The 25990-nt window shown below is 43.9% G+C and overlaps 1 protein-coding gene across 2 annotated transcripts in view; it reads right to left on the bottom strand.

The window, feature by feature from the left end:
* Nucleotides 1-25629, bottom strand: part of ETV6 (ETS variant transcription factor 6) — a 141770-nt gene extending 116141 nt beyond the window's left edge. For both annotated transcript variants that reach the window (XM_062592734.1, XM_062592742.1), the window contains exon 1: nt 25098-25629. In XM_062592734.1, coding sequence (XP_062448718.1) covers nt 25098-25130 — 33 coding nt within the window. In that variant the 5' untranslated portion in view covers nt 25131-25629. The remainder of the gene's footprint in view (nt 1-25097) is intronic.
* Nucleotides 25630-25990: the final 361 nt, after the last annotated feature.

The following is a 25990-nucleotide window of genomic DNA, read 5'->3' as shown; positions in this document are numbered from 1 at the left end:
GGAGCCAGGCCTAAGTCACAGAACCTGAGATTATACAAGTTTTGCACAACTCTGCTAGTTTAGCTATGAAAGTTCAGCAAAAATATCTGATACAAATCTCATGTATGGCAATTACCAGGGTGATTTAGGGACAAGTTTCAAACTCTATTTATGTGACTCCCCTCAATTTGCATCACAAATTGCAAGTTTCTTAAAGAGAGGAGTATGTTTTTTCCTTTTTTCAGCAGTACTCTGCTGGATGCTTATCCTGAGTTTCTGAGATGTTGCAAGATGAGCAATCCCTTTCTGATATCATCAGTTCCAGCTGCCCCACGCATCTCTCAAAACAAAAGAGAAAAATGAGAAAATATTCCTTTGTCTCAAGGTCTAGCTTTCTACTAACCATTTAAGGAGAGGAAAAAACATTATCTATACATCTTATTTGACTAATTCTTTATCCTTTGGCTATGAAATTATAAGAGGTCAAATGTTATTCCAGTGCTTCACAGTTCAATAGTATCTTTATGGCAGTGACCTATTTCTGTTCTCCTTTCATAATCAGTCTTCTCTTTGCTTTTCTCATCCATCTTTAGACACTGTCCTCAATTGTTCGTAGAATTTGCTTCTCTTCCCTGGAAACTAAGCAAACTACATTTTTCAAACACCATACATAACATCATTCCATTATTGCTACTAGTTTGTCCTTATATCCCATGGAACATTATGTCTCAGGATTGCTTAATGCTGTACAGAAAGCAGAATAATTAAAGTCTCTCAGCACTATCAGGCAGTAGAGCGGTATTTTTCCTCTTTTAACTCAGAGAAAACTGAGGCCCAGGAAAAAAAAGAAAAAAAAAAAAGACACATGTCACAAGGAACACTCAAGGAACTCGTAAGAAAATCTAGCCACTTCACTTCAAACTGATTATTTAAATAGCATATGTAAGTCTCTAATTTTAGAAAATGCATGACTCAAAAATAAGCGTAATAGGCAAATCATACACAACTCAAAATCATTTTGATCCCCCTTTATGATTTGGAATTTATTTCAGTGGCAGTTAGTAACGAAAACTCCCACTGGCTATAATGAAAACAGATTAAGTCCTGATGTTGAGATTACAATGCTCACAAAAACCTTGGATCTATAGATGGAAAAAAATAAAAATACATAAATTCCAGAGACACGATCCTGAAAGTTGTTCACTGAGTAAAATTCAATCCAGGTGAAAGCTCTAAATCAGATCCTTCTGAAGGCAGTTGCAAAGACCTCAAAAAGATCAAAATAACTAAATGGCTACTACTGAACTGAGACTGGCCTACATGGGAAAAAATGAACCGTATCTCACATGATAAATGACGAGAACTCAAGCAGCAAACGGAGTTATAACACTCTTCCAAGCCACTTTAATCTCACCGTTTTGCAAACAGGTCCTGACTTGAGATCCTGGAAAAGGTAATTTTCTTGGCAACAATAAATCACTGCTCCTACAAGGGCTAGGTTGGCTATCAAACCCTTGGGTTTATTAAAGCGGCTTCCCCCTGCTGACCTAAGTCTGCCTCCTAACATAACCGTGAAGCATTTTATGCCAGAGCGATTGCAAAGACTGAAGCTCTCTTTGAAGACAGGCAAGTAGATGTATTGAAACAGTTGCTGCTCATTTTGGTTTGGGGTTTACCATTCGTTTTTTTCTTAAAGTGAGGCAGTACATCATTTAAATGCTCAATGCATGACTAATAGGGTCACTGATCTGCTGTATGAAAGTATTTATTTGGTGACTTCGAGCCACCAGCGTGTGAATCTTCTGAGCACTCTGGGAAGATTCAGGAGCTTCTTCTCAAGCCAGTCCCACCCAGAGCCAATCGCCAGGTTATCTCCAACTCCTGCAACCCAACTGCTAAAGCATCCTTACTGGCACAGATGATGGCCTTCTCTATGTCTTGCATCCTTACCAATAGCACAAGTTCTCTGAACAAAGCCTGGCATCCTTCATACCAGCAGATACAGGATTGTTCTTGCTGACAGCTTAGGTGGTACTAATGGGTTGCCATGAGTGTAAATGGCCATGAAGTCCAGATTCAGCAAACAGCTCTTGCTCTGAAAAGGAACTGCAAGACAGCTATTGCCATGCTTAATGTTAAATATGTACTTAAACATTTTCTTGAACAGGTGCCCGAAGCACGGGGCAGTACTAAGCAGGTTGCTTATCCACAGTGTCAGAAGGGAGATTCTGAATAAGCTGTTCCCCTGCCACCACTGCTGCTCTCTACTTCAGTTTCCCATGAGAAAGATAGAGGAAATGCCACAGATTTCCTTTGCAAAATCTGAAACATGAGATAAAAGCTGGGTCTCACTTCACCATGGATCCATGGCCTAGTTACTGCCCCTGGATTGCTTCCTCTAGCATTTGCACTCTGCTCTCCTCCCTGTGCTGTTTTCCTGCAGTGGCCAAAGTATATTCCAAACAATCTGGAGGAGAAAATCTGCTTGCGGGTCACTGTCTCATTCAGCTATTACTTGGACATTTAACAGGAAGGATAGGACTGTTCTTCTCTTTCACTGTGCCATAAGCAAAATCATTTGTTAATGCAATATCTACATGTGCATGCTCCATAGACAAGAAGCAGGACCTCATTCAACAAGGCAGTGGAGCACTGCTGGGTGATACAAAAGAGGTCTGCAAAAGCACAAGAGGACATGGACTTGGGGAAGGGGGGGGAAAGCTACAAACACCACACATCACAGGTCTGCAATGGGAGAATACCTAATCGATTTCCCCTCTTCTAGGTCCAGTGCATTTCATACAAGACCTGATAAGAGGAAAATCTGACTTGTCCCTCATACCTCCTCCATACTTAAGGAAGTCCACATCTACTACAGACACTTGCAAACCTAGTGATGTCCATCAGCTCCTCCACAGCTGTGCTGGCACAAGTGCCTATGGTGGACACAGCTGTACTGCACTTATGCTGGAAGAACTTACTTGGCTGGTGGGAGACCAGTGATTTTTACTGAACCAGTGCTTTGCTACATGGCCACATTTACCCTTGGACAACTCTGCCAGTATGCTCGGTCTGCTATTCTTGTCCGTGTAAAGCACTGATACAGCTTCAAAAAGATTTCTCTTCCTTTCTCTGGCCTGTACTCCCACACTTTCAGGAAGCTGTTTGAGCCTCTCAACCTCTCATTTTCTAATGTGCTATTCCTATACACACACAGTCACAGCAGCTTTGCTTCAAACCACAGGCAGCCAAAAATCCACCATAACCTCAGGACTGACGGAGTCAGAAGGGGCACCTGAATACATGCAGAACTGCTACTTAAGATGCAAGTGCTTAAGGTGCCCCAGTCTGAGAAGAGTAGCATACAGTGCATTTATGCTCACCACAAAACAGCTACAAGTGCGAGTGAAATTCCTTGGGGGGGGTCCCCAAGGCAATGAAAACTTTTCTAGGAATCTATCCCCCTGCCCTTTCTCAAGGCTTTTAAGCACCAACATCTCTTCAGAGGGATACCCCACAAGCCAGAAAAGATACTCAAAATGGACTCCCTCCCCCAATACTTTCACCGCTCTCAAGTAGAACACCTCAGAGCAGCTTAAATCAACACCCAGCTTCCTACAGAAACCTCGGCTCACCAGTGAAACATGCAGGAACAGTCTCTGGGGGGTAAGGGGAGAGGAAATAAATGACCTGTGTAGATTTGCAGATTATTATTTACAGGGCTGAAAACATCCTCCCACACACATGCACACACCTTTCCTTGTCTGCTACACTGGTTCCAAGTAAAAAATTGTGCAATAAAATTGCTGGAGCTGATCTAATTCAGAGGTGGAACCCATAAAAATGACTCTGAAACATAAGCAAGTCCAGCAGGGGCAGCTCCAAAATCATCTGCCCAGCTGCTCAAATAATCCTAAGATAGATGTGGATTCTGCAGGAACAGCTGCTGCAGCTTGGAAAGTACCTGTTCCGAAATAGGTTAGCCAAAATTGACCATCTCGACCTAGAAAAAAAAGTAGAAGAGAGTAATCCTGGGAGCACAGAGCTGACTGGCAGGTCAGAGCCACTGTTCTATAACAGAGCAGAGAGAGCTTCTATCACCAGTAAGGCAGAAGCACTCATAGGAGGTATTTAGAGGGAGCAGGCAGGACTAGGTGCAGCCATTCAGCAGAGTTAATGTGAAAGTAGAGGTTACAGAATCATAGAATCAGTAAGGTTTGAAAGGACCTCTGGAGATCATCTAGTCCAACCCCCATGCTCAAGCAGGGTCACCTAGAGCATGTTAGACAGGGTTGCATCCAGGTGGGTTTTGAATATCTCCAGAGAAGGAGACTCCACAACCTCCCTGGGCAACCTGGTCCAGGGCTCAGTCACTCTCACAGTGAAGAAATTCCCCCTCACATTCAGGCAGAACTTCCTGTGCTTCAGTTTGTGCCTGTTGCCCCTTGTCCTGTCACATGGAACAACTGAAAAGAGTCCAGCCCCATCCCTTTGACACCCTCCCTTCAGGTACTTATACACATTGATAAGATCCCCTCTCAGTCTTCTCTTCTCCAGGCTAAACAGGCCCAGCTCTCACAGCCGTTCCTCATAGGGCAGGTGCTCCAGCCCTCTGATCATCTTTGCAGCCCTATGCTGGACTCTCTCCAGTAGCTCCATGTCTCTCCTGTACTGCGGAGCCCAGAACTGGACACAGTACTCAAGGTGTGGCCTCATCAGGGCTGAATAGAGCAACAGGATCACCTCCCTCGACCTGCTGGCAACACTCTTCCTGATGCACCCAAGGATACCATTGACCTTCCTGGCCACAAGGGCACATTGCTGGCTCATAGTCAACTAGGTTCTAACCAAGGATTTCTATTCTTGCATTATTTGTTTCCTTAAAAAAAAAAAATCACTTTCCAATATTTAGGAGTTCTCTTTGACAATTACAGTGTTCCCAAAGCTAATGGCTATCTATTTATAGTAAAGTGTTTTATCAAGAACTTCTTTTCATTTTTTAAATTAAAAAGAAGGAAAAAATAGATTCAGCATTAGATTTCTTCACTGCTTAGCATCTAATAGCAGCTGAATGGGTCTGAAATACTACTGGTCCACTCTGGTAACTAGGTACCTATGAGTGGTGCAAAATATTTGGGGAGGGATGGGAGAAAGAAAGGAGCACATATGTTTGAGATGTGACCAGAGATGAAAACACACGAAGATGAGCACTGTAAGCAAATGTGAAAGGGATATAATAGCACATAGATTTTTTTTTCCTCAATCACAGTACACATAAGGAATGGGTGATAAAATAATAGCCAGATGAACAGAATACAGGTGGACAGCAGCCACCCAAATTAATGAAGCAGGTTCTGCCCTAATGTCAGATATTGACATCTGACATCTCAGTGTTTTACATTTTGCAGAGAAACAAACAAAAAACAAATCCCAGTTTTAGAGCCTGATTAGTTTTCCAAGTTGTAGGCAATGCAGAAGCTCAGGAGGAAAAGATGCCTCTACCTGATGCATTCAGACAGAGCAATGGAGAGAGCAGTCTTGTGTCTCTATCTCCTTTCCCTTCCATCAGCAGCACATACACATCAAATAGGGTGATCCATAGGTTGGCCATCCCGTGCAGTCTGTTAGACACTAAACTGCAAAGTCTCAAGTAGGGCATGGAGAGGAGGTCAGACAACAGGTCACCTCCTTCTGCTGCAGAGGAGCAGCAGCAGCAGGCCAAGCAGCTGCTGCCTGCTGCATTCCTCAGTCTGCCCATCAGACAGAGATGTCAAGCCAGGCAAAGAGTTACAGCAGCAGCACAGCTTCAGGTGGTCACCTGTGCCACTTGAGACTTGACACAAAACAGAAAGAGTTAGCGGTGTGGGTCGGTCACCAAGAGAAAACCAGAGGGTTGTCATTTGCCTGCCAGGAAGGTGTCACAGATATGATGTGAAACACTACTTAGAAAAAAGTGGCAATGGACTCCTCTTGTGACTTCTCATGGGACCCTCTGGCCTTAAAAAAGTCTACTTAATATCACCACTTCCTATTGTTGCTGTCATTTGTACTATCATCACCCGTGTGACAAAAAAAATCTGTCCCTTGGCTAGCTTTTGTTATGGCCACTACCACTAACTAATAAGGATTTTTCCTTTCTCACTTATTTCTTGCCTAACTATCCCTATTAGGCTTCCACCAAAGCCTCTTGAAATCAATGCAGCACAGGAATCAAGGCCAAAAAAACACTGCTGTCTGATAACCTCTGGCAGATGCTTGCGTCTTGAAGAGAGGCTTCTCTCCTTCTTTAACTGCAAAAGTTTCTTTAATTCTTCAAGTAACTTCAGAGTAGCGAGAACTGTTCAGGAGAAGTCTTCCACACAATTATCATCTAAGGCTCTATAAACCAGAAGGAACTATCTCACCAAAATCTACCCAAATCTCCCATCTTGGAGTTACATTAAATGGATAGCTCAGCAGTTTTGCATGTGCAGATGAGAGTTGAATTTAATTTTCATTATATTTTCATCAGATTTAATTTTCATTAAAATTTAAGTTTGTTATCCTAGCTGGGATTCAGGGCCACATTAACATATGAAACAAGGCAATGGTGTCTTTGAGAGTCTTTAGAGAGAGGTCAAAACAAAAGTTTAAAAAAGAGTGAACTGTTCAAAATCGTATCTGAGCATTGTTAAACATTGAGTCCTGTTGACAACAATCCAGCAATATTGATCATATAAGTAAGGAGTTCAGGCAAAATCATTGTTAATTATTTGCATTACAGCAGCACAAATAATTTCTACCCAAGATCAGATTCCATTTTGCTAGATGCCACATTTAATGGAGGTGTAATCACAGAGTAAATGACTTTAAGGTCACAGGGAATGCAATGCCAAAACTGGGACTGAACTAAAGCTTTCCATCTCTCTCTCTCTTCAGTACCTTTACCCCAAGCCTATCCTTCCTGTCTAATATAATTAGAATTTGTGCCAGGCTGGTATATTTTTATAACTGTGTCTAAAGGCTAGCAGAGAAAGTGTAAGAAAAATAAAGCAAAAGCTATGAACTGGCCTAGTTCTCTACAGCAATGATGACACAAACACCTTTCTCTCAAAAGGTATCTCCAAAGGGATATATGAGTTCCAGCAAAGCTGTAGCAAGCATGGTTCACAAGGAGCTAATATTAAAGGCCTAAACATATCACTTCCATGTTTGCACATTTCAGGGACACAACTTTAATATAAATTGAAACTCTGAAATGACCTCGATTAGGCATGTGAGACGAACTTCCTCCCCTGACCCAAAGAGGCTTCACGCCCTGATGCATGGTTAAGCAGATCCAGACAGTCTGCCAGCACCAGCAGTACAGAACGGCATAAATATGCAATCATAAAGTGGGGCGTTTTGTGTTCAGCGTGCTCAGGCTCTCTTCGAAGACTCAAAACGTGCAAGTTCTTCCTCCTATTAAAGCAGTATGCTCCTACAATTAAAACTTATACCAGTACAGCCAAGGTGTGTCGCAAATGGAAAGCAAACCAAAGCATAGCAGGAAACCTGCAAATCGCAGTGGTGAAGCTTCACGCTGATGCCACCAGGCTCATTTGTCTCTCTGGGCAATCCTTTGACCTGTACCCCTTACACTACAGAAGCAACCTGTGCTGAGCAGCTTGATGTCTACTGGCGTAAGAAAAGCGGAGACAGTTTCTCTGCAAACTAAGAGCCACGTTTTAACACCTGAAAGCCAACTTTTCCCACAGCAATTCTATCTAGCCTAAAGCAACAGTCCTTGTAAAAAAAGCATGCAGGAACCCTTAAAAGCTTTGGTTCTAATTTCAGGTAACACAGATTTGCCAAAACCTTCCTCTGAGTTTCATCAACGCTCTAATCCCACATCAATTGGCACCGCCACTGAAAAAAGGGCCCTGCCCTCCTCCTGCTCCCAACCACCCGTTCCCACCTCCACACCATTCCCTGCCCTCTTTTAGCACAAGCCATCCACTTTAATCCAGCTCTGTTCCCCTACCCAGTCCCTACTCACCCAGGCATCTGTGTCAGTGCATGGGAGGGCGAAGGGGAAGGGTGGGATGAGATCTTTCAGGGAGCTACCACAGTACGTTCATTTAAAGTTCTCAGCAAACTATCTCTTCAGCATAACAACAATGGCACAATTCTGTAGTGTCCTTAAAGAATTCTAAAAAACCTACTGAAAAGTAACCAATTTCATGTTAGCCCAACTAAGCAGAACACAGACAAACAGTCATTCACAGAGACATTCCCCAAGGTCAGCAGGGATGGTATGGCAGCATGGTACAGCCACTCCGTGAAAGATTTCAGAAACCAGCAGACACAATCGAGGATGGACACCCAGCCATGAGAAAAACATGTCCTGACAAAAAGGATTTGTGCCTGAAAAAGCACTTCGCTTTCAGGGCTTCTTAACGAGCCCCAAGCTAGCATAATTAACAAAGGATGGCAATGGGACTTCACAGCAAGAAGTGGAGGGAAGGAAGCTAGCGACCTGGCCATGTGAGCAGCCAGCTACTTTTGTATTCTGGGATCTGTTCATTGCCTTTCCCTTTTAGACAGATGTTACGCGAGCCAACAGCAATGGGAAACCAAAAGTCTAACATTATCCTTTCAATCTGACACTTTATTAAGAAATCAAAGTTAAAGCACTTTCCATTAACGATCTAAACCACTCCAAGTTTACCATTGTATCGCCACACAGATTACCAGACTGCAAGCTTTTTTTCCACTGGAAGGACAAAATCAGAGTGAATATCACTTTTTTCTAAAAATCAGGCATATCATTTATCTCCCATTTCAAGTGACACAGAGAACAAAAGGTCTTTGCAATCTGCCAGCATTTTGTTTTTTGCTGTAGTAGTCTAGTCACCACCACTTTTTAACAGCTGTGACAAAAAGTGTTTGAAAGGAGAGGTAAAACCTGAAGTACAAACCTAAAGCAAAATAAAGCATGAAGACTGTGCATGAATGAACAGGTTTTGCAACTGGAAATGTGAGAAAGGTGCAGGCTGAGCCCTGAAGAAGGCAGGCATTAGAAAACTCAGCCCTGCTTCATCTAGCTTAAAAACAGGACTGCCTTTAAAAGTTCATAGTTTAACTGTTCATTTGTCCCCAACTGGCACATCAGTACCCAAGTTCTGTAGCTCCAGGAAATTACTGACATCCAAAGCCTAAGTCTGAGATAGAAATCCGAAAGTTAAAACAATTGAGTGCAAACAAGTAAGGTAACAGGACGTCAAAAATTAAATAAGATCTATAATATCTGATAAGCAATATATTCCTTGGTCACAGGATCACATCCTACTGTGCTCACACACACGATCAGGGAAGTGCATGTCCAGACTCTGTATGTGGTGTAGTGCTTTAAGTAATTTATTCCAGTACAGAACAATAAAATTCTCCTCTTCCCCTTTAACCCTGGGAAAAGACAATTCTTTCAAATACAAGGGTCTTTCAGGATTTTTTGCTTTTGTTTTACCATTTTAGTAGTGGATATAAAGTCTGTAGATACTCAAGTCCTGTAGCAAGGACTTGGGAACAGGTGAAGAAGAGCCTGTCCCCCGGGGCTGTGCCTGAGCCAGTAAGGGGACAGGACTTCAGGAGACACTTAATGGTGAACTGGTTGTTCAGCTCAGGCACTGAAACTAAGCTCAGGCTCTGCCTCAGGTAAAGAGGACAAATAAGTACCACACAAGAGTAAGTTCCTATGTTATCAGACTGCTTTAGTACATTGCTTTAGACACAGGGATTGGTAAAGGGCACACATAAATGTTTGTAGGAAAGCATGGTTCAAGAAATCATTCACCTGCACTGAAGACAAACATTTTGTATATACAGAGTCCCATGAGAAGGTCCTGTATGCAGACTTACTTATTTCTTAATCATCATCATGTGTAGAAAACTGAAATCCAGGCACTCAGTAAACAATATTTCCTCCTCAATTTTCTCAACTCCTAGGAGCTTGAAAAGAAAAGTTAGAGATTAATTGAAAGGCAAAGAGACTGAACTGTCAAATTAAGATAGTCACTCCAAAGTAGATCTGAGGTATGTTGATGGAGTAAACATGAAAGTGCTGGAATGATCCTTGTATTATATAATACATGTTCATCAGTCTGGTGGTTGAGTGTTCATGCCATCCACACAAATGCATCCTAACCCTACATGGAATGGTGTTCACTCAGCTCTTACCAAGTGGCTGAAACAGCACGTAGGATTGGAATTATTTAAGAACTTGATGCATTTTTTGCTTTCTGTCAGCCAAATCTTGAGAAAAACTTAGAGAAATAAAATAGGTCAAACAAAGCACTTAGTGCCAATATATGGTGCCACAGCCAAAAAGGAGAATCAAGGACTGGAAAATCCCCAAATATTTTCTGGAACAAAGTTCACTGAGAAGTCCATCATAGTCTGAAGGACATTTGTTTCATGAATTTCAAATTATCAGGATCTCACTGCACAACTGAGAGAAAGAAATAGAGCAGATGGTCTGATTCACACTAGTGGTCTTCTCAACTACTATTCTTCCACTTATCAAAGCTGTAGGGAGACCAGCACCACAATAGGAAAGATGGAAATGAGGGGGGAGGGGAACAAAAAAGAAAAAGTAGATTCAGTAACGGCCAGTAAGAAATGCTCGAGGGGAAAAAAGCATAAGAAATGGAATAAACTACCTTGCACCCTCTCCTGGCAATCTACAGATTAGGGAATTCCTAAGCCAAAGACTGCATCTTTGCAATTAATGATCCTGAATAGATCCACCTAATATAAATTGTTTTTTGAAATCTATTACCTCTCTGATCCTGTATTACATGTTTGGTGATAAGTTCTGTAACCTCACTGAATGCTATATGAAAACTCACTTCCCTCCCTTTAAAACTGCTGCTGGATGTTTTCATTTAATGCCCCTTGTTCCCATGTGATGAGAAATAACTGTTCCTATACTCATCTGCTCTCTGCCTCTCACTATTTTATAAATCGAATTTTTATAATTTCCACAGGAGTTCGCAATGGACCCAATAGTTTATAGCTGCTGTAAAAGCAGACTCCTCTCCCTCATTTTTTAATTCTTTCACTCCTAATCCCAGCCTACTTCCACGGCTCCTGTTTTCCTTCCTCCATTAAACTCAGAAAACTTGCTATAATCTCACATTTACTGATAGTTTAGCGTAGGTGAAAAGAAGGATGGATACTAGATCTCTGATTCACATGGCGAACCTATCCAAATAGGAGCAAAAGCCAAACTATGTCAAAGCTTGCATATCATAGCAGTGCCGAACATCTTTGACCTTCTGTGGCTCTCAAGGTAGATGGGCTTTGAGCAACACACTCTGGGGACTCCGATGGAAATAAAAACTGAAGCCCAATCACTGAAGTGCAGGACTGATCACTCAGACTTTTATCCCCAGAATATGTCAAGAAAACCTTCAAGTGACCAATTTGTTGAAACTTTCCAAACAAAGACAAAAACTTTTCTCATAAAGCCCACAGTGACACATTTGTCAGAACAAATGTGCTTCTATTTTTCAAGCATATGTTATTATTGTATTTGCAGGAGTACAGGTACCAACTAAGCCTTTCATTTTTAGCAGCAAGTAATTTGAGCAGCTAGGAAAACTTTTGCTGACCTATCAAAACTGTTAGGGCTGCCTCTATTCTATTTCTCAGGTACTACATGGAAAACAACCAAAGCAGAGCTTCTTCCACCTCCAAAAACCATCATTCTAACCACTTCTCTTCCATATATTCCCTCAGGACATGTATTTTAAAGATAAAAATTTAAATACATTCATGTACACTGAAATGCTCAAATTTAAACACGTTCTGAACTCAAGCCCTACTTCATGCAGGTTGCTTAGTGCCCTTTGCACACAAGTCATAGTGGGAGCTGTCTCTTTTCCTAGAGTCCACCACTTCTGCACACTCTTCATCTGCATGCAGACAACACACTGACAACCAGATGGGTCTACTTATGTTTATTTTTTAATTAAAGGTTAAGAAAGCAATATATTTTCAGTTGTTTGAGGGGCTTTTTTCTTTTCCAATTAAAAGAAGACTAAGGCCTATGTAACCAACTTGTATATGACCAACTGCTTTATGGACCACTGATGGGAATAGCCAGGAGATTAAGAAACTCTGCTCTTAGCTCAAGGAAACTAACCTTCTCTTCCATGAGTACTTCCATAAATACTTCCATGCATGTGTTCATATCACCATCATTTCAGCTAGTCCAGTTACCACTCTCAGCATCCTGGGGAGAAGCAATAGGACTGTGAGGTACTCAACAATCACTCCAGCAAACAGGATGTAAGAGCATGTCAGAGCTGCCCACAGTGACAAGACAGGACAGCCTAAGCAAGGTCTAACCTGCTTAGCTAAAAGTTCTTCTTTAATTTCACATGAAATTTTAAATAAGAATGCTTTTAAAAAAGAGTATGCTGAGATCCAGTCATAATTATAACAGAGGAAAAGCAAAAGGGGTAGAAGACTTGTTTGGATGAGCAAGGACCTCCGGGCAAAACTCAGACGGAAGAAGAAAGTACACAGAATATGGAAAAAGGCCACTGGGGAGCAATGTAAGAGTCATTGTCAGAGTATGTAGAGATGTGACAATGAAGGCTAAGGCCCAGTTGGAATTAAATCTGGAAAGGGATGACAAGGACAACAAGAAGGGATTCTTCAAATACATCAGTAGCAAAAGGAGGACTGGGGAAAATGTGGGCCCACTACTGAATGGAGTGAGGGTCCTGGTGACAAAGGATACAAAGAAGGCAGAGTTACTAAATGCCTTCTTTGCTTCAGTCTTTACTGGTAAGGGCAGCCCTCAAGAATCCCAGAGCCTGGAGGTGAGAAAGTCTGCAGCAAAGACAACTTTCCTTTGGTTAAGGAGGATAAGATTAGAGATCTTCTGGGCAAACTTGACAACCATGGATCTATAGGCCCTGATGGAATGCAGCCATGAGTACTGAGGGAGCTGGTGGATGTTATTGCTAGGCCACTGTCCTACAGCTACCATCCTGGGAAGGTCACAGAGAACAGGAGAGGTACCTGAGGACTGGAATAAGGTCAGTGTCACTCCTGTCTTCAAAAAGGGCAAGGAGGAGGACCCAGGCAACTATAGGCCAGTCAGCCTCACCTCCATCCCTGGAAAGGTGAGAGAACAGCTCATCCTGGATGTCATCTCCAAGCATATGGAGGAAAAGAAGGTGACCAGGAGTAGCCAGCATGGATTCACAAGGGGAAATCGTGCTTAACGAACCTGATAGCCTTCTATGATGGCAGGACTGGCTGGGTAGATGAGGGGAGAGCAGTGGATTTTGTGTACCTTGACTTCAGCAAGGCTTTTGACAGTGTCTCCCATAACATCCTCCTAGGCAAGCTCAGGAAGCATGGGTTGGATGAGTGGACAGTGAGGTGGCTTGAGAACTGGCTGAAAGGCAGAGCTCAGAGGGTTGTGGTCAGCAGCACAGTCTAGTTAGAGGCCTATGGCTAGTGGAGTTCCCTAGGGCTCAGTACTGGCTCCCATCCTGTTCAAGTTACTCATCAATGACCTAGATGAAAGAATAGAGTGCTGACTCAGCAAATTTACTGACGATACCAAAACAGAAGGAGAGGCTGATATACCTGAGGGCTGTGCTGTCATTCAGAGAGATCTGGACAGGCTGAAGAACTGGGTGCAGAGGAACCTCCTAAGGTTCAACAAGGGCAAGTGCAGGGTTCTGCACCTAGGGAGAAATAACTCCATGCACTTGTACAGGCTGGGCGCTGACCTGCTGGAAAGCAGCTCTGCAGAGAAAGACCTGGGAGTGCTGGTGGACAACAGGTTGACTATGAGCCAGCAATGTGCCCTTGTGGCCAGGAAGGTCAATGGTATCCTTGGGTGCATTAGGAAGAGTGTTGCCAGCAGGTCGAGGGAGGTGATCCTGTTGCTCTACTTAGCTCTGATGAGGCCACACCTTGAGTACTGTGTCCAGTTCTGGGCTTCCCAGCACAGGAGAGACATGGAGCTACCGGAGAGAATCCAGTGTAGGGCTACGAAGATGATCAGAGGGCTGGAGCATCTGCCCTATGAGGAATGGCTTCTTTTGGGAGAATAGAAGACTGAGGGGGAATTTTATCAGTGTCTACAAATACCTTAAGGGAGGGTGCCAAGAGGATGGGGCCAGACTCTTTTCAGTTGTTCCATGTGACAGGACAAGAGGCAATGGGCACAAACTGAAACACAGGAAGTTCTATCTGAATATGAGGAGGAGTTTCTTTCCTGTGAGAGTGACAGAGCCCTGGACCAGGTTGCCCAGAAAGGCTGTGGAGTCTCCTTCTCTGGAGATACTCAAAACCTGTGAACCTACGCAACCTGTTCCGAGTGACCCTGCCTGAGCATGGGGGTTGGACTAGATGATCTCCAGAGGTCCCTTCCAACCTCAACCATTCTGTGATTCTGTGAAAATAACTTTAAAGATAAATCCCAAGCACAGAATTTCACACGAAGCATGAAAGTAAGTCATACCATGGGAAATAGCGAGAACCACTGTTGCACACCTAGAATCTGAGCCTGCCAAAGAGCCAAACCAGCTTTTGGCAACAGGTAGAGAGAGAATATTTCCTTCTTTCGGTTTAGTCAATTAGCTCATTACAGTAATTAGTTTACTCAAAGTTGGAAAAAGCTTTAAAACTGCAGTAACAGAAGCTTATTTTCTTCTTCCAATAAACAAATAAAAAGCAGGGGGAAGAGAGCAAAACCTACTAGTCCTAAAATCAGCACGACCATACGAAAAAAAAACATTTGCTTGTGGCAAAAGCTTATAATTTATCAGTTAAATAATACTACCTCAAAAGATACCACATGCTTCCTTTTCATGTACATTTATCAAAACATGCTTCTTATTTTAAGAACTATTTTAAATGCTTAGAGATTTGAACAGGGGAAGAGACTGCATTTTTGATTACATTACCATACAAAGTCAACTGCAGTTGATCAAAAATAACTAGTAAAAAATTAATCATCTAGCAAAAAAAAGTGTCATTCATTATTTTTAAAAATCAAAACATTAAATGAAAACCTAACAAGATCTATACAAGGCCATTTAACTATTAAATAGATGCTTATGGACATTGTACAGATTAGCAGAGAGGAGAAATAAATTTAGCATGAAGGCCATATTTAGCTGCATATCAATATGTTTTCATGACTCTCCACTAATGCAGATCAATCTCTCTTTAGGAAAAAAATAACTAAAAAGTACACATGCAAAATAATATTGAAATTGTAAATCCATTCTTCTATTTACTGGTTTAAAATACATAATCAAAGGCTGATGTAAGGTCTATACAACACCTAAAGCATTTCTTAGCGAACAAGACAGTCCAGAGACCGCTTGTACCATTTGGCCAGGTAGCAAAAGCAGCAACTCTTATACTGTCCCAGTTGGGACACCATTTGCCATGCACGTGAAAAAGAGTGACTGTTTCAGGAACACATTTCAAATGGGTAATTATGGGAACTTGGAGACTGCCGGAGAAACACAGTTCAGCTTACACTTGGCTCCTAGAAGCAAACAATGTCTCTTCCTCTAAACCAGAAAACTTCCCTTTCTTCAAAAACAGATCTGTAATTCCACTTCCACGTATTCCCTGAAGGTCTCCCCCTCTTTCAGTCAGATCTGAAAAACTAAAATAACAAAGCCAATCCCCTGCTAGTCTGAGCACTCCAGACTTCACAAATCCCTTCCAGAGTCAGAAAGACACAAATTCTTCCTCAGATCTTGTCCTACGTACAAGTAACTAGTGTTCCTGAAGGCAAGATTGCTGGGGGCTGAGATGGACACTTAGAAGACAATTCTGAGGAAAATAATAATCATTTGAGACCAGCTTTCCAGGGTGCAAAATTTTACATTAGAACATCTGAATGCTGATATATTTTCAGAGCAATGATGTCTCTTGCTCAGCATCTCATCTCCAACAAACAAGCAGGCTCCATCTCAGGAAAGGCAAAACAGACAAGAAAAGCAATCTTTTTCCTGTGTAATTTTAGGTATCTCCAAGTAAGCTCTCAAGCTTAATATTTTCCACATATTCTTCTACTCTCTTCTTAATCCATTTATGCTTTTAGTTCTGCAGCAGCGAGTTCCATAATTTAACAACAAAGATGAAGAAGTACTTGTTTTAAACTTGCTAGCTGGTAATTTCATTGCTTGCCCTAGTTCTGTACTATCAGAAATAATTGGTCCCTATGCACCACTACTGTGTGATTTTATGGATCCCTATCAAACTCCCTCAGCAGTCTCCTTTCCAAGCCAAAGAATCCTAGGTAACATCACTTCTCTTCCTATGGAGGTCTCCCCATGCTCTCGGCCTTCACATCTCCTTTCTGTCTCTAGTCCGGTGCCACAATATGCCTTTTGAATAAACAGAAATAGATGCTACATTCAGAAGCAGGGTGCAGCATGGATTCACACCGCAACACATGGATAATCTCTATTTTACTCTCTGCTTCTTTCCTGCTACAGTTTTATTTGCCTGTTTGACCACCATTGAAAGCTGAGCTTAGTTTCCTCCTCTTTTCTTCAATCACGAAATCATTTCTAAAATATGATCCCAGTTGCAAGACAGGTTCTAGAAGGTCCAGTAGCAGTTAAACAAGACCATATAGCTCAAGGAGACTTCACTATTTACACTAAGTGGAAGGGCCATGGAATAGCCCAACTCTCATAAACTTCCGGGGGGGGGGGGGGCAGAGGGAGAAGAAAGCATAAATACTGTACCATCTGCCCATTTCTGCAAGCCATCAGAGCCTAGCTACTGCCTGTCAGCATGGTCCAGCCAGCTGTACTAAATGGCGATATATACACTATTATTTCATCCTATCCTTACTATGATGTTTAAAAGCAGTTGCAATTTGTCCCAGTTGGGAGGTAACAAAAACCTGCCCATGGTCAGCCACAGCTCTGCTGACTCAGCTGGCTTGTCGTAACCTGTGAGGACATGGTATCTCCATGTGCCTGAGCCCAGCGTCTGTACCATAACACTCGATACAGGCCACATGCCACAAAATATTTTGCAGCTCATACGTAATAGTCCCCCCAGGAAGCCGCTCCCACAGTCTTCCCTGAATCTCCTTCCAGAGAATCCATTTGATCAAATCATTTGATGGTGACACAACCATGCAGATTGCCAGCAGGACACACCAGGGCACAGCTCTCCGTGGGGCCACCAGAGATGCCAGGGACCAACTGACCGCTCTGTCGGAGGCCAGCACCTCCAGCTGCTTGCATCCCACCACCCGTAACCTCAACCCCCATGCAGGTCTGAGAAGGTTTGACTTTGTTCATATATTCAAGTACTCAGCCAGGATAAGCACTGACCATTCAAGAGGGAACATGCTGCAGAACAACATTCTACAGACCTAATCCACCAGAACCAAAAAGCATTCTTTCCCTCTCAGGGAGGGATCCCAGCACAGACCTTGGAAAAAATCCTAGAAAACAGGAGGAAGCTCCCCAATATTGCTGCAATACTGGGTTCGCTCCATTTGACCTCCATCAGCAGAGTTTCACAGTGAGTGTCCCATCAGTGATGGCAGTCTCTTTTACATTAAAACCTTTTTAGGAAAAAAAGAAAAGGGAAATGTGATTTACAGACACTGAAAAACAGAATGCCTCAGTGTGGCCCTACTAACTGGATAAATCTGTTCTCTGAATTCTAGTGCTACTATCTCTGGCCTGTTTATTACACATGTCATAGATCTGATGGAACTCCAAGCTCATGGATTTCCACAGAATTCCATACAATTTCGAGAAACATTTGGAATTGGCATTAATACATGTTTTGGAGTATCTCTTTAAAGCCATAATGGAAAAATCACCTCAGCCATACTGTCTTGAAATAACCATATAAAGAATCTCATTCTCATTCCATCAGTTTTAAGGAGACCCCTTACAGAATGCCAGTTGGTTTCCTCCAGATTAAACTTCCAAAAAATTTCAACAGAGATAATTTCCATGCTCGATCAGATTCTATCTGAGCTAGCTGGCTTAAAAAACCAAACAACAAAGCCTATTCACAGTTCTTATTTATAACAGCATTTAATTTTATTTAAAAATCCAAACTCTAGATCTCTGGATTTAATACTAGCCAGCTGTTAATAGTTTAACATGTAAAGCTCAGTTGTTGCATTCGAGTATTTTTGTGGGGTTGTACTAACATATGACTCCCATAGGTACATCCAATGCCACTTTTGACATTACACGTGCCTTTAAAATGATTAACAATGCTATTTATTTCCCTGTGCAAACATTCTGTAGAACACCAACATAAATGCCACCGCAAGAATCACTCTCTCTCCCTCTTTCTTACTCGTTTTTCTCCAGACTGTCTTCATCATGGTAGTATTTGCAAAATATACAAGGATAACACTGAAGTAAAGATGTGACTTAACAAGGAATAACCTTTAGAAAATCATTTAGATGAAGAATCATTTATGGCTTTGCTTAATTGCTATATCCAGTTCACTTGGAACCTCAGCACCATTACAGCAGAGAAGCAATAACATCTATCAGTGAAAAGGCTAACTCCATACTAAAGCCTTTATTTACTGCTGTTCAAAGCACTCCATAAACAAATTCTACTTCAGCTAAAGTTCTCTGCATTTATTTTCCAGACATTGGTTGTATTGCTGAAAAAAATCAGAATAATCCAGTCAGCCATATTGAGTCCTTATGCTATTAAAGAAGAAAAAAAATAGAATAGCTGCCCTGGGTGCTCCAATAAAACATTGCCCAAAGACAACTCATCAACACTAGAACAAATATTGTCTAAATGTGATTTGGTTTGTGGACTTAAGAAATAATCCACAATAGTAGGAAGAGATTGCCAAAACCCTGCTGGTGTAACTGCAGGCAGTTTTGGTGGCCTATTTGGTCTCTTTGCTCAGGCTAAACCTGAGTACGTGGCTCCATTTGGTTTGGCTGGCCTGCTGAAGCATGGTTTTCAACCTCCAGGAGGTTGGGAATTACAGTTTAAATTGACAAGCCTAGTTCCCATCTGATAAACTTCATAACCACATGCAGAAGTGTGGTCCTAGGAGAGCTGCCCTATAGAACCTGGCCTCTTCAAGACCACGTGGAGGACATGGGCTGCCTCAGGCAGACTCCTACTGTCATGGAGCATGGGGACCAGGCTGTGGTCAAAAAATGTGTGTTGTAACAAGGCTAGCAGTCTACTGTCATCTTTCCAAGCGGAAAGATGGTTCTCCCTTACCAGATGATGAACATGAATCTGATCTACCAGAAAGGTATGCCCTCCTTCCTTCAGCAAAAATAACACCTGGGAAAGATAGCGACCTTGCGAAGGCTGCTAGGATTGCTCTGGCCATCAGATCCCGCCATTGGCTGCCGTCCTGCCCAGGAGCTCCCACCCTGAGCCAGAAGCAGGGTTGTAGCAGGACAGCTCTGCCCATACCATAGACCCAGCTCTCCCAAAACAGCACTCGATGCAGCCCGCGTGCACAGAGACACCTTCCTGCCCGTGCAGGGCACGTACAGTCATACAGCCATACGGTGTGGAAAAGCTGGAACATTTGTTCCTTCTGAGTGCTCAGCAGAGGTTAAGTGGCCTCTGCCAAGAAAAGCCAAAGAACAATTAAAAAAACAAAAGCAAACCCACCACTTCTCCTTCAGCAGCTTTAAAGCTCCTGAAGCTCACGTCACATGAGCATAAAAGTCAGGAAGGCATCAGCATCACTCACCATCACCAATCTCTGTAACAAACGCTATTCATTTCCATGTCGCACTACAAATACTAAGCCTTGCTGCTGTCCTACAGAGGTAGGCTCATTATTATTTTATGCTGGTTTTGCAGATAGGGAAAGCAGCAGCCAAAGCAAACATTTTCAGAAGCACTTTCACTGTTCTGAATTGTCTTTGCTTTGGGGATACCTGGCTGAAGGCACTGAATCACAGATAATCCAAAACGAATACATGCAAAAAATAGCCAGTTTTGGATTGCAGGTCAGAGTAAGATCTGTTGATCGAAAAATGAGGTTGCCTTAGCTCTTCTTTCTCACAGTAAGCAGATCATTAGGAAAGCCTTCCTTATAAGATCACAGAATCCAGGCTGCTACTGGTAGGCACTGATAGAGACATGGACAACTTCTCTCCAAGGCAGAAAACAGTTCTGCGTAACTGTATGAGATTTCATCTCCAGCTTATCAATGTTTCTATCAGCAGAGCGTTGCTCAGCTGCCTCCCTACAAAAGGCACTTTGAGATGCAAGGCGCAATATACATGCAAATTATCATTAAAGTATCCTCTGTTTAATTGGGGCACTGCAGACTGGGGCTGCTGTGTTAATGGGTTGCCTCCCAGGGAACTCACTTAGCCCATAATGACACAGTGAATAGTAATGACCAGTGCTTAATTGGGACAGTGTTAGTAAAATTTTGCTTCAGAGGGATTAAACTTACCTGGTGCCAAGGAATTAAACAATTAATCAGGTGGTAAATAAGTATGTACAGCTAAACTCTGGTCTTCTCCAATTCAGTCCTACACCCACTGAACTTAATGGTAGTTTTGTCATTGATACCAACAAGCAGGATCAGCCTCCTCCTAGTAGGCAAGTTTGCTAATAAACATTAAGGAACATGTTTTGCACAAACAAATGCTCAGCTGTGGTTAAGGGTAACAGCGTTGCCTCACACCAGTCTCTCAGCCTGAGAAGTTTTAGGTATATCTCCTTGCTTAAAAATAGTGTGGGAGAGAATTCTTTGCAAAAACACTGTGGCAATGACAATGAGACATAAAGTGCCATTTAAAAGTTAAATAAATTGAGGGAAGCAAGTTACGATTGAAAGCTCAGCTGTTAGACTGAATCTTTGCCCTTCAGCTTACACAAGCAGTCTATCTTTCTCTCTCTCTCTTTTTTTAATCATTACAAAGTACATCCAAGAATCTGAAAGGAGCACCACCACGATGAGTCCTCAAGTGATGGGGATCTGTACCAACTCCTGCAGGGTCCCTGCAATCACAAGGACTCTATACAGCTCACTGCAAGGGAATGCACTCATATTAACCAGCATACAACTTAATAAAACCTACGCTCAAGTCAGTTGTGAAACTCGACTAGCAAGAAGACTCTACACACTCAGCACTCGCTGCCCACAACAAGCACCCTCATCTCAAGCATCAGTCAGAAGCCCAAGGGACATCGTGCTTAGAGAAGCCCTTGTCTGAGAGGTCTGAAGCTGCCTTCACATCCCCATTCACCATTTCCCCACAACAACTGCACACTTATGCCAACACAATTGTCCGCATGTTTGCGTGGTAAACCAGAGGATGGTGACTGAGAGTGTCAGCTTTATAGAAAGGGGGGAAATTAAAAAAAAAATAAAAAAAAAAAAACATGCCCTCTGAGGCCTTTTCATTTACCTACTGAGCTTTAAGCCTTGATATGCTCAAGGTTTTCACTTCAGGAAAAAAAAAAGGGGGGGGGGAGATCCTCACAATCCCCAGGTGGGGCTTTAAACAAACATGGATCTTAATTAACGATAAAAATCAGCATCAGTGGTCAGATATCTCATTTCTAATCCTGACTCTCTTTGAGACTCTCTCACATAACCTTGGCTAAGATGTTTACACTCTCCCTATGCCTCACTTCTCCCATCTAACAAGAAAAAGGGAGGCCACCACCTCTCTTGTAAGGGTCACTTTCTAATATTATATCAAGGGAAGGCCAAGATCTTGGCAGCTATTATGTTAATATACCAGTTAACTGCTGTGGCTCAGCGTCAGAGAGACAGATTTACTCCAAAAGCTGGGATGAAAACAAGACATCTGAATATGGCAACCGCACCAAGCGTCCAGCACAAACCACTTAGAAGTCAAAATCCTCATGCCATCTCAGGCTTGAGTCTACCACAAGCTTCAGGCGTACCAGTTCATATAAAGAAAATGTTTATGACCTAAATGGTAGTGAACACCAAGGGTCCAACCTTCATGCAAATCTCTGCCCCCTAAGATCTTAATTTCCAAATCTCAGCAATGCCTTCTCTCTGAGGCTTTAAACTCTTAATTGGAGTTACTGGGTCTGCTTACCATCACCCTATCAAGCACGCACCCAAGCAATAGTAAAATCAGGATCTCAGCATCACGCTCCTCTCCCCGAGAAAGAGTTCCTACAAGTAAGTACACACACTGGCCACAAAGCAAATACACATCAATATACAATTACACATGCATACTGATAAGAACTTAACATACACCAAGAGGTTACTGCAAGTTTATATTGATTCAAGGTAGTTAAATATACATTGAACTTCTGAAACTCTTCCTAAATCTTATTAGAGTGGTCCTCTAATAAGGTGGGGTAGGAGGACCGCATGCTAAACATCTCAGGGATACATGAAGCACCAATTTTCACTCCCTTCACGGCAGCTTCCAGTGGCTCACCACACCAGCTGGTGTGCTATTTACCACACGCAGCCTTGCCCTGTGCCTGGGGAAAGGAAAAAAACAAACAAACAAAAACAAAACACATCCAGTAGCACCACTGCTTCCTGTTCATGAGCTCCTAAGGAAACTCCCCAGCTTTCACACCTACAACCTCTGGCTGCTTTTTGCACGACAAAGTACTGGGGCAATGAGCTTTCTCCTCTGCACCCACCTCGCACCCCACATCATCAGCTGGGCTGGCACTCACCAGAAATCACGGAGCATACTTGTGTATCATGCCAGCACTTAAACAACTACTCCTAAATCCATTGGCTTATTACAACTAACTTTTCACCTGTCTGGATGCAATGAGTATCCAGAATACAATGGTAGCTAGACACAAACTGAGGAGAGAGTTACCCAGAGCAGTTTGACTGCTGAGGAGATGTCATCATCTGAAATTTATGTTTCTTCCAAAAACATGTGCTTTCTGTATTTGAAACTATTAGAATTATCATCAATTATCATGATCAAAAAATGTCTTCCCCCCCTTTTTCCTCTCCCTCTGCCCTTTTTCCCCTCCCTCTCCTTTTAATTTTTTTCCATTCTGATTACTCTGCTTTTTGCCAGCACTTTGAACACTGTTTTAAGTATCTCACCTGGACAGTAATTTCCGTCTTCATACAAAGATAGACGCAAGCATGAGCATGTAGACAAACCACACATTAAAAAAAATATATAAAAATAAGTTCAGGTCAGGAGGTTTAGAATTAGTCACTTAGAAGGATGTTGTGAAACTGACTTTTTAAATGCAACGAATAAATGACATATATTCATTTCTAAGCTTAAACAGGAGCAAAGACATAAGAAAACTTCTGGGCGTCTGACTCCGGACAGTATGACTCTAATGTGCCTTGGTGAGGACCAATCTTAGTGAAATCGGTAACAGTTTTGTTGTTGACTTCAGTAAGAGCAAAAGTAAGCCTCACATTTCCAAAAACACCAATTTCTAAAATGAGGAACACAACTCACAGTGACACTACTTTCTGGGGATGCTCATGGGGACAAGAGGACACATTCTACATTTCTGTAGCATTCACTAGGAAAAAAACAGCAGCTACATTACTAGGAAAAAAACTGTAGTTATATTTCAGTTTGCATATGTAGGGATTTGCTCAGTTAATCGTACAGATTTTGCCCACATTAGCATTTTGCCATACTGCAACATGCAAACAATGTGCCATTATCCAATTTGTCCGCTTGTGTTATGAAAAGTCAGACTCGATTCTCTAAACCACGAGATTCCACGGGACACAGGCCCAAATGCGTTTAACTCAGTGAAAGAAAATAAACCCAGAAGTTTCAAATTGTGGCAATGCTACAAGAACGCAAGACTCTCACCATAAACGTACAAATGTGGAGGGCAGACAAAGCAAAAAAAGCTTCAAATTTTTAAGTTGGATAAGTAAGCTTTTATTCCAAGCTCTTCCCTTTCTTAGAAAGGTTTGTTTGGAAGTCATCTTTTCCTGCTAGATTTGGAGAGACAACCACTGAAGTGTGTGTTATCTGGACAGGATTAGCTGCGAGCAGAAGGGAGATTCCAGGTTGGCAGCAAGGCAAAGAGATTCCTAAAGAAAGTCAGTAACTGAAGCGTAAACAGAGGGGCAAGGGAAGCACTATTCCTAGCTGGCCGCTAGATAGGAAGAACCTGGACAAAAAAGGAAACTCAGTTTTGTTTCCATTGTCTCAGCTTTACGCTGCCGCCGCTTAGAAAACAACAAAACTTCAGAGGGCAAACCCTTCACACAGGGCAGTGCTAGCCTGGCAAGAAGGCTGCGCTCCCCATGGGGCTGGCATTCACGTTTCCTTGTGAGCCGACCTATCTGTGACACAAGTAATCACAGGGCCTAAAACCAATCATTGCAACAAGAATAATAACAATAACAATCAAACAAGCTCAACAGCCCACCGTTTCTGGAAACGTCAATGACTCTTTCATGTCAGGAAACTTTCTACCAACTTCATAGCAGGGGAAACGCGCATGCACACACAAATCTCAGAGACGCCGCGTCGCACACCGCACAAGGCGAGGTACTAAGATATTAATTTAAAACATTCACTGCGCTGTTATCTCTCACCATGAAAACCCGTGCCTCGAAACCTGAGCCGCTGCTACAGTTGCTTCCCCCTCCACACACGCACTGTATTGACAAACAACAGGGCAGCCGCTCTGCCCGGCCGGCCAGCCGCTTCGCGCAGGGCAGATCAGGAGAGTTGCACACTCGAATTTTATTTGTAAAGGAGGACGAGGGGGTGGGGTGGGAACCACTCTCAGTGACCATCTTTCACCTTTTAAAAATAAAAAAATAAAGAAAGTAATTCCCCAGCGACATTTACAAGCGGGCAAAACACAGCATTTGGCCCAGGAAACCCGCCGGCCGGCCGGCCGGCCCCTGCGCCCAGATGTTGCGGGGAGCAGCAGAGCCTGCCCGCGGCCGCGCGCACCGCTCCGCGCGCCGCCTCGCGCCAACTTAGCGGGCAACGAGGGGGCGCGCCCGGCCCCGCGCTTCCCCTCCGGCACCAACCCACGGGGATATCTTAAGAGGGAAGAAAAACGGGGGCAGCGCGCCAATGGAGAGAGGAGTTGGAAGGGGGGAGGAAAGGTTGGGGGGGGAGATTTGGGGTTTTTTTTACCTTGATGCAACACTGAGCAGGAGCCTCAGACATGTCTCAGGAAAGAAAAATAAAAATAAGCAGACGGAGAGCGCGCAAGGAGTGGGGGGTCAGAGGGCGACGAGGAAGTTCTGGGGGGTTTCGCCCCACTTTCGGCTCCCGGCGCTGAGCTCCGCCGCGGCCGCGGGTCACCCTTCACCGGGAAGTTCCTGCCACCATGGCCCCGCCGGCCCGGCCCGGCCCGGCCCGCAGCTGCGGGGGGAGGCGCCCTGGCGGCAGAGTTTCGCCGCCGCCGCTCTTCGGGGGGGCGCTCGCTCCCCTCCTCCCCCACGTGAGTGCGTGTGCGCGCGTGTGTCCGTGCGTGCGTGTGTGTCCGTGCGTGTGTGTGTGTATGAGGTGTCTCTCTGTGCGTGTGCGTGTGCGTGTGCGCGCGCGCCGCGGCGGGGCGGGGCGGGGACAGGGACAGGGGCGCTAGGCGGTGGGATGGGGCGGGCGCTGCTGATGCCGCCGCCGGCCCCGCGCCCCGCCCGGCTGCTCCTTCCTGCCAGGAAGGAACCAAAAGGCGGCGCGGGCCCCGCCGCGCCGGGCCAGGCCGGGCCGCGCCGGGCTCCGCCCCCGGCCGCGCCGGGCCACGCCCCCTCCGCCACGCCCCGCGCCGCTCATTGATCCCGAGGCGCGGGGCCGAGACTGACGTGGGTTCCCGGCACCTGCGCCCTCCCCTTAAAGGCGCCGCGCGCCACCGGCCTAAGCCGTCGTCGGGCCCTCGGTGAAGCCCCGGCGGCCTGCGGGGGCGCCCAAACGTCCGCGTCTAAGGCGGGGATAGGGCAGAGAGGAGTCTTCGCCGCCGCCGCGCCGCGGCTGCTGCGGGAGCGGCGAGCCTGGCCCCTTTAAGAGCCGCGCACCTCTAACGGTCT

The sequence above is a fragment of the Rhea pennata genome, chromosome 1 (assembly GCF_028389875.1).
Source record: "Rhea pennata isolate bPtePen1 chromosome 1, bPtePen1.pri, whole genome shotgun sequence".
NCBI classification, from domain to species: domain Eukaryota; kingdom Metazoa; phylum Chordata; class Aves; order Rheiformes; family Rheidae; genus Rhea; species Rhea pennata.
The sequence above is the reverse complement of the archived record's forward strand: the minus strand, read 5'-3'. Positions and strand labels throughout refer to the sequence as shown.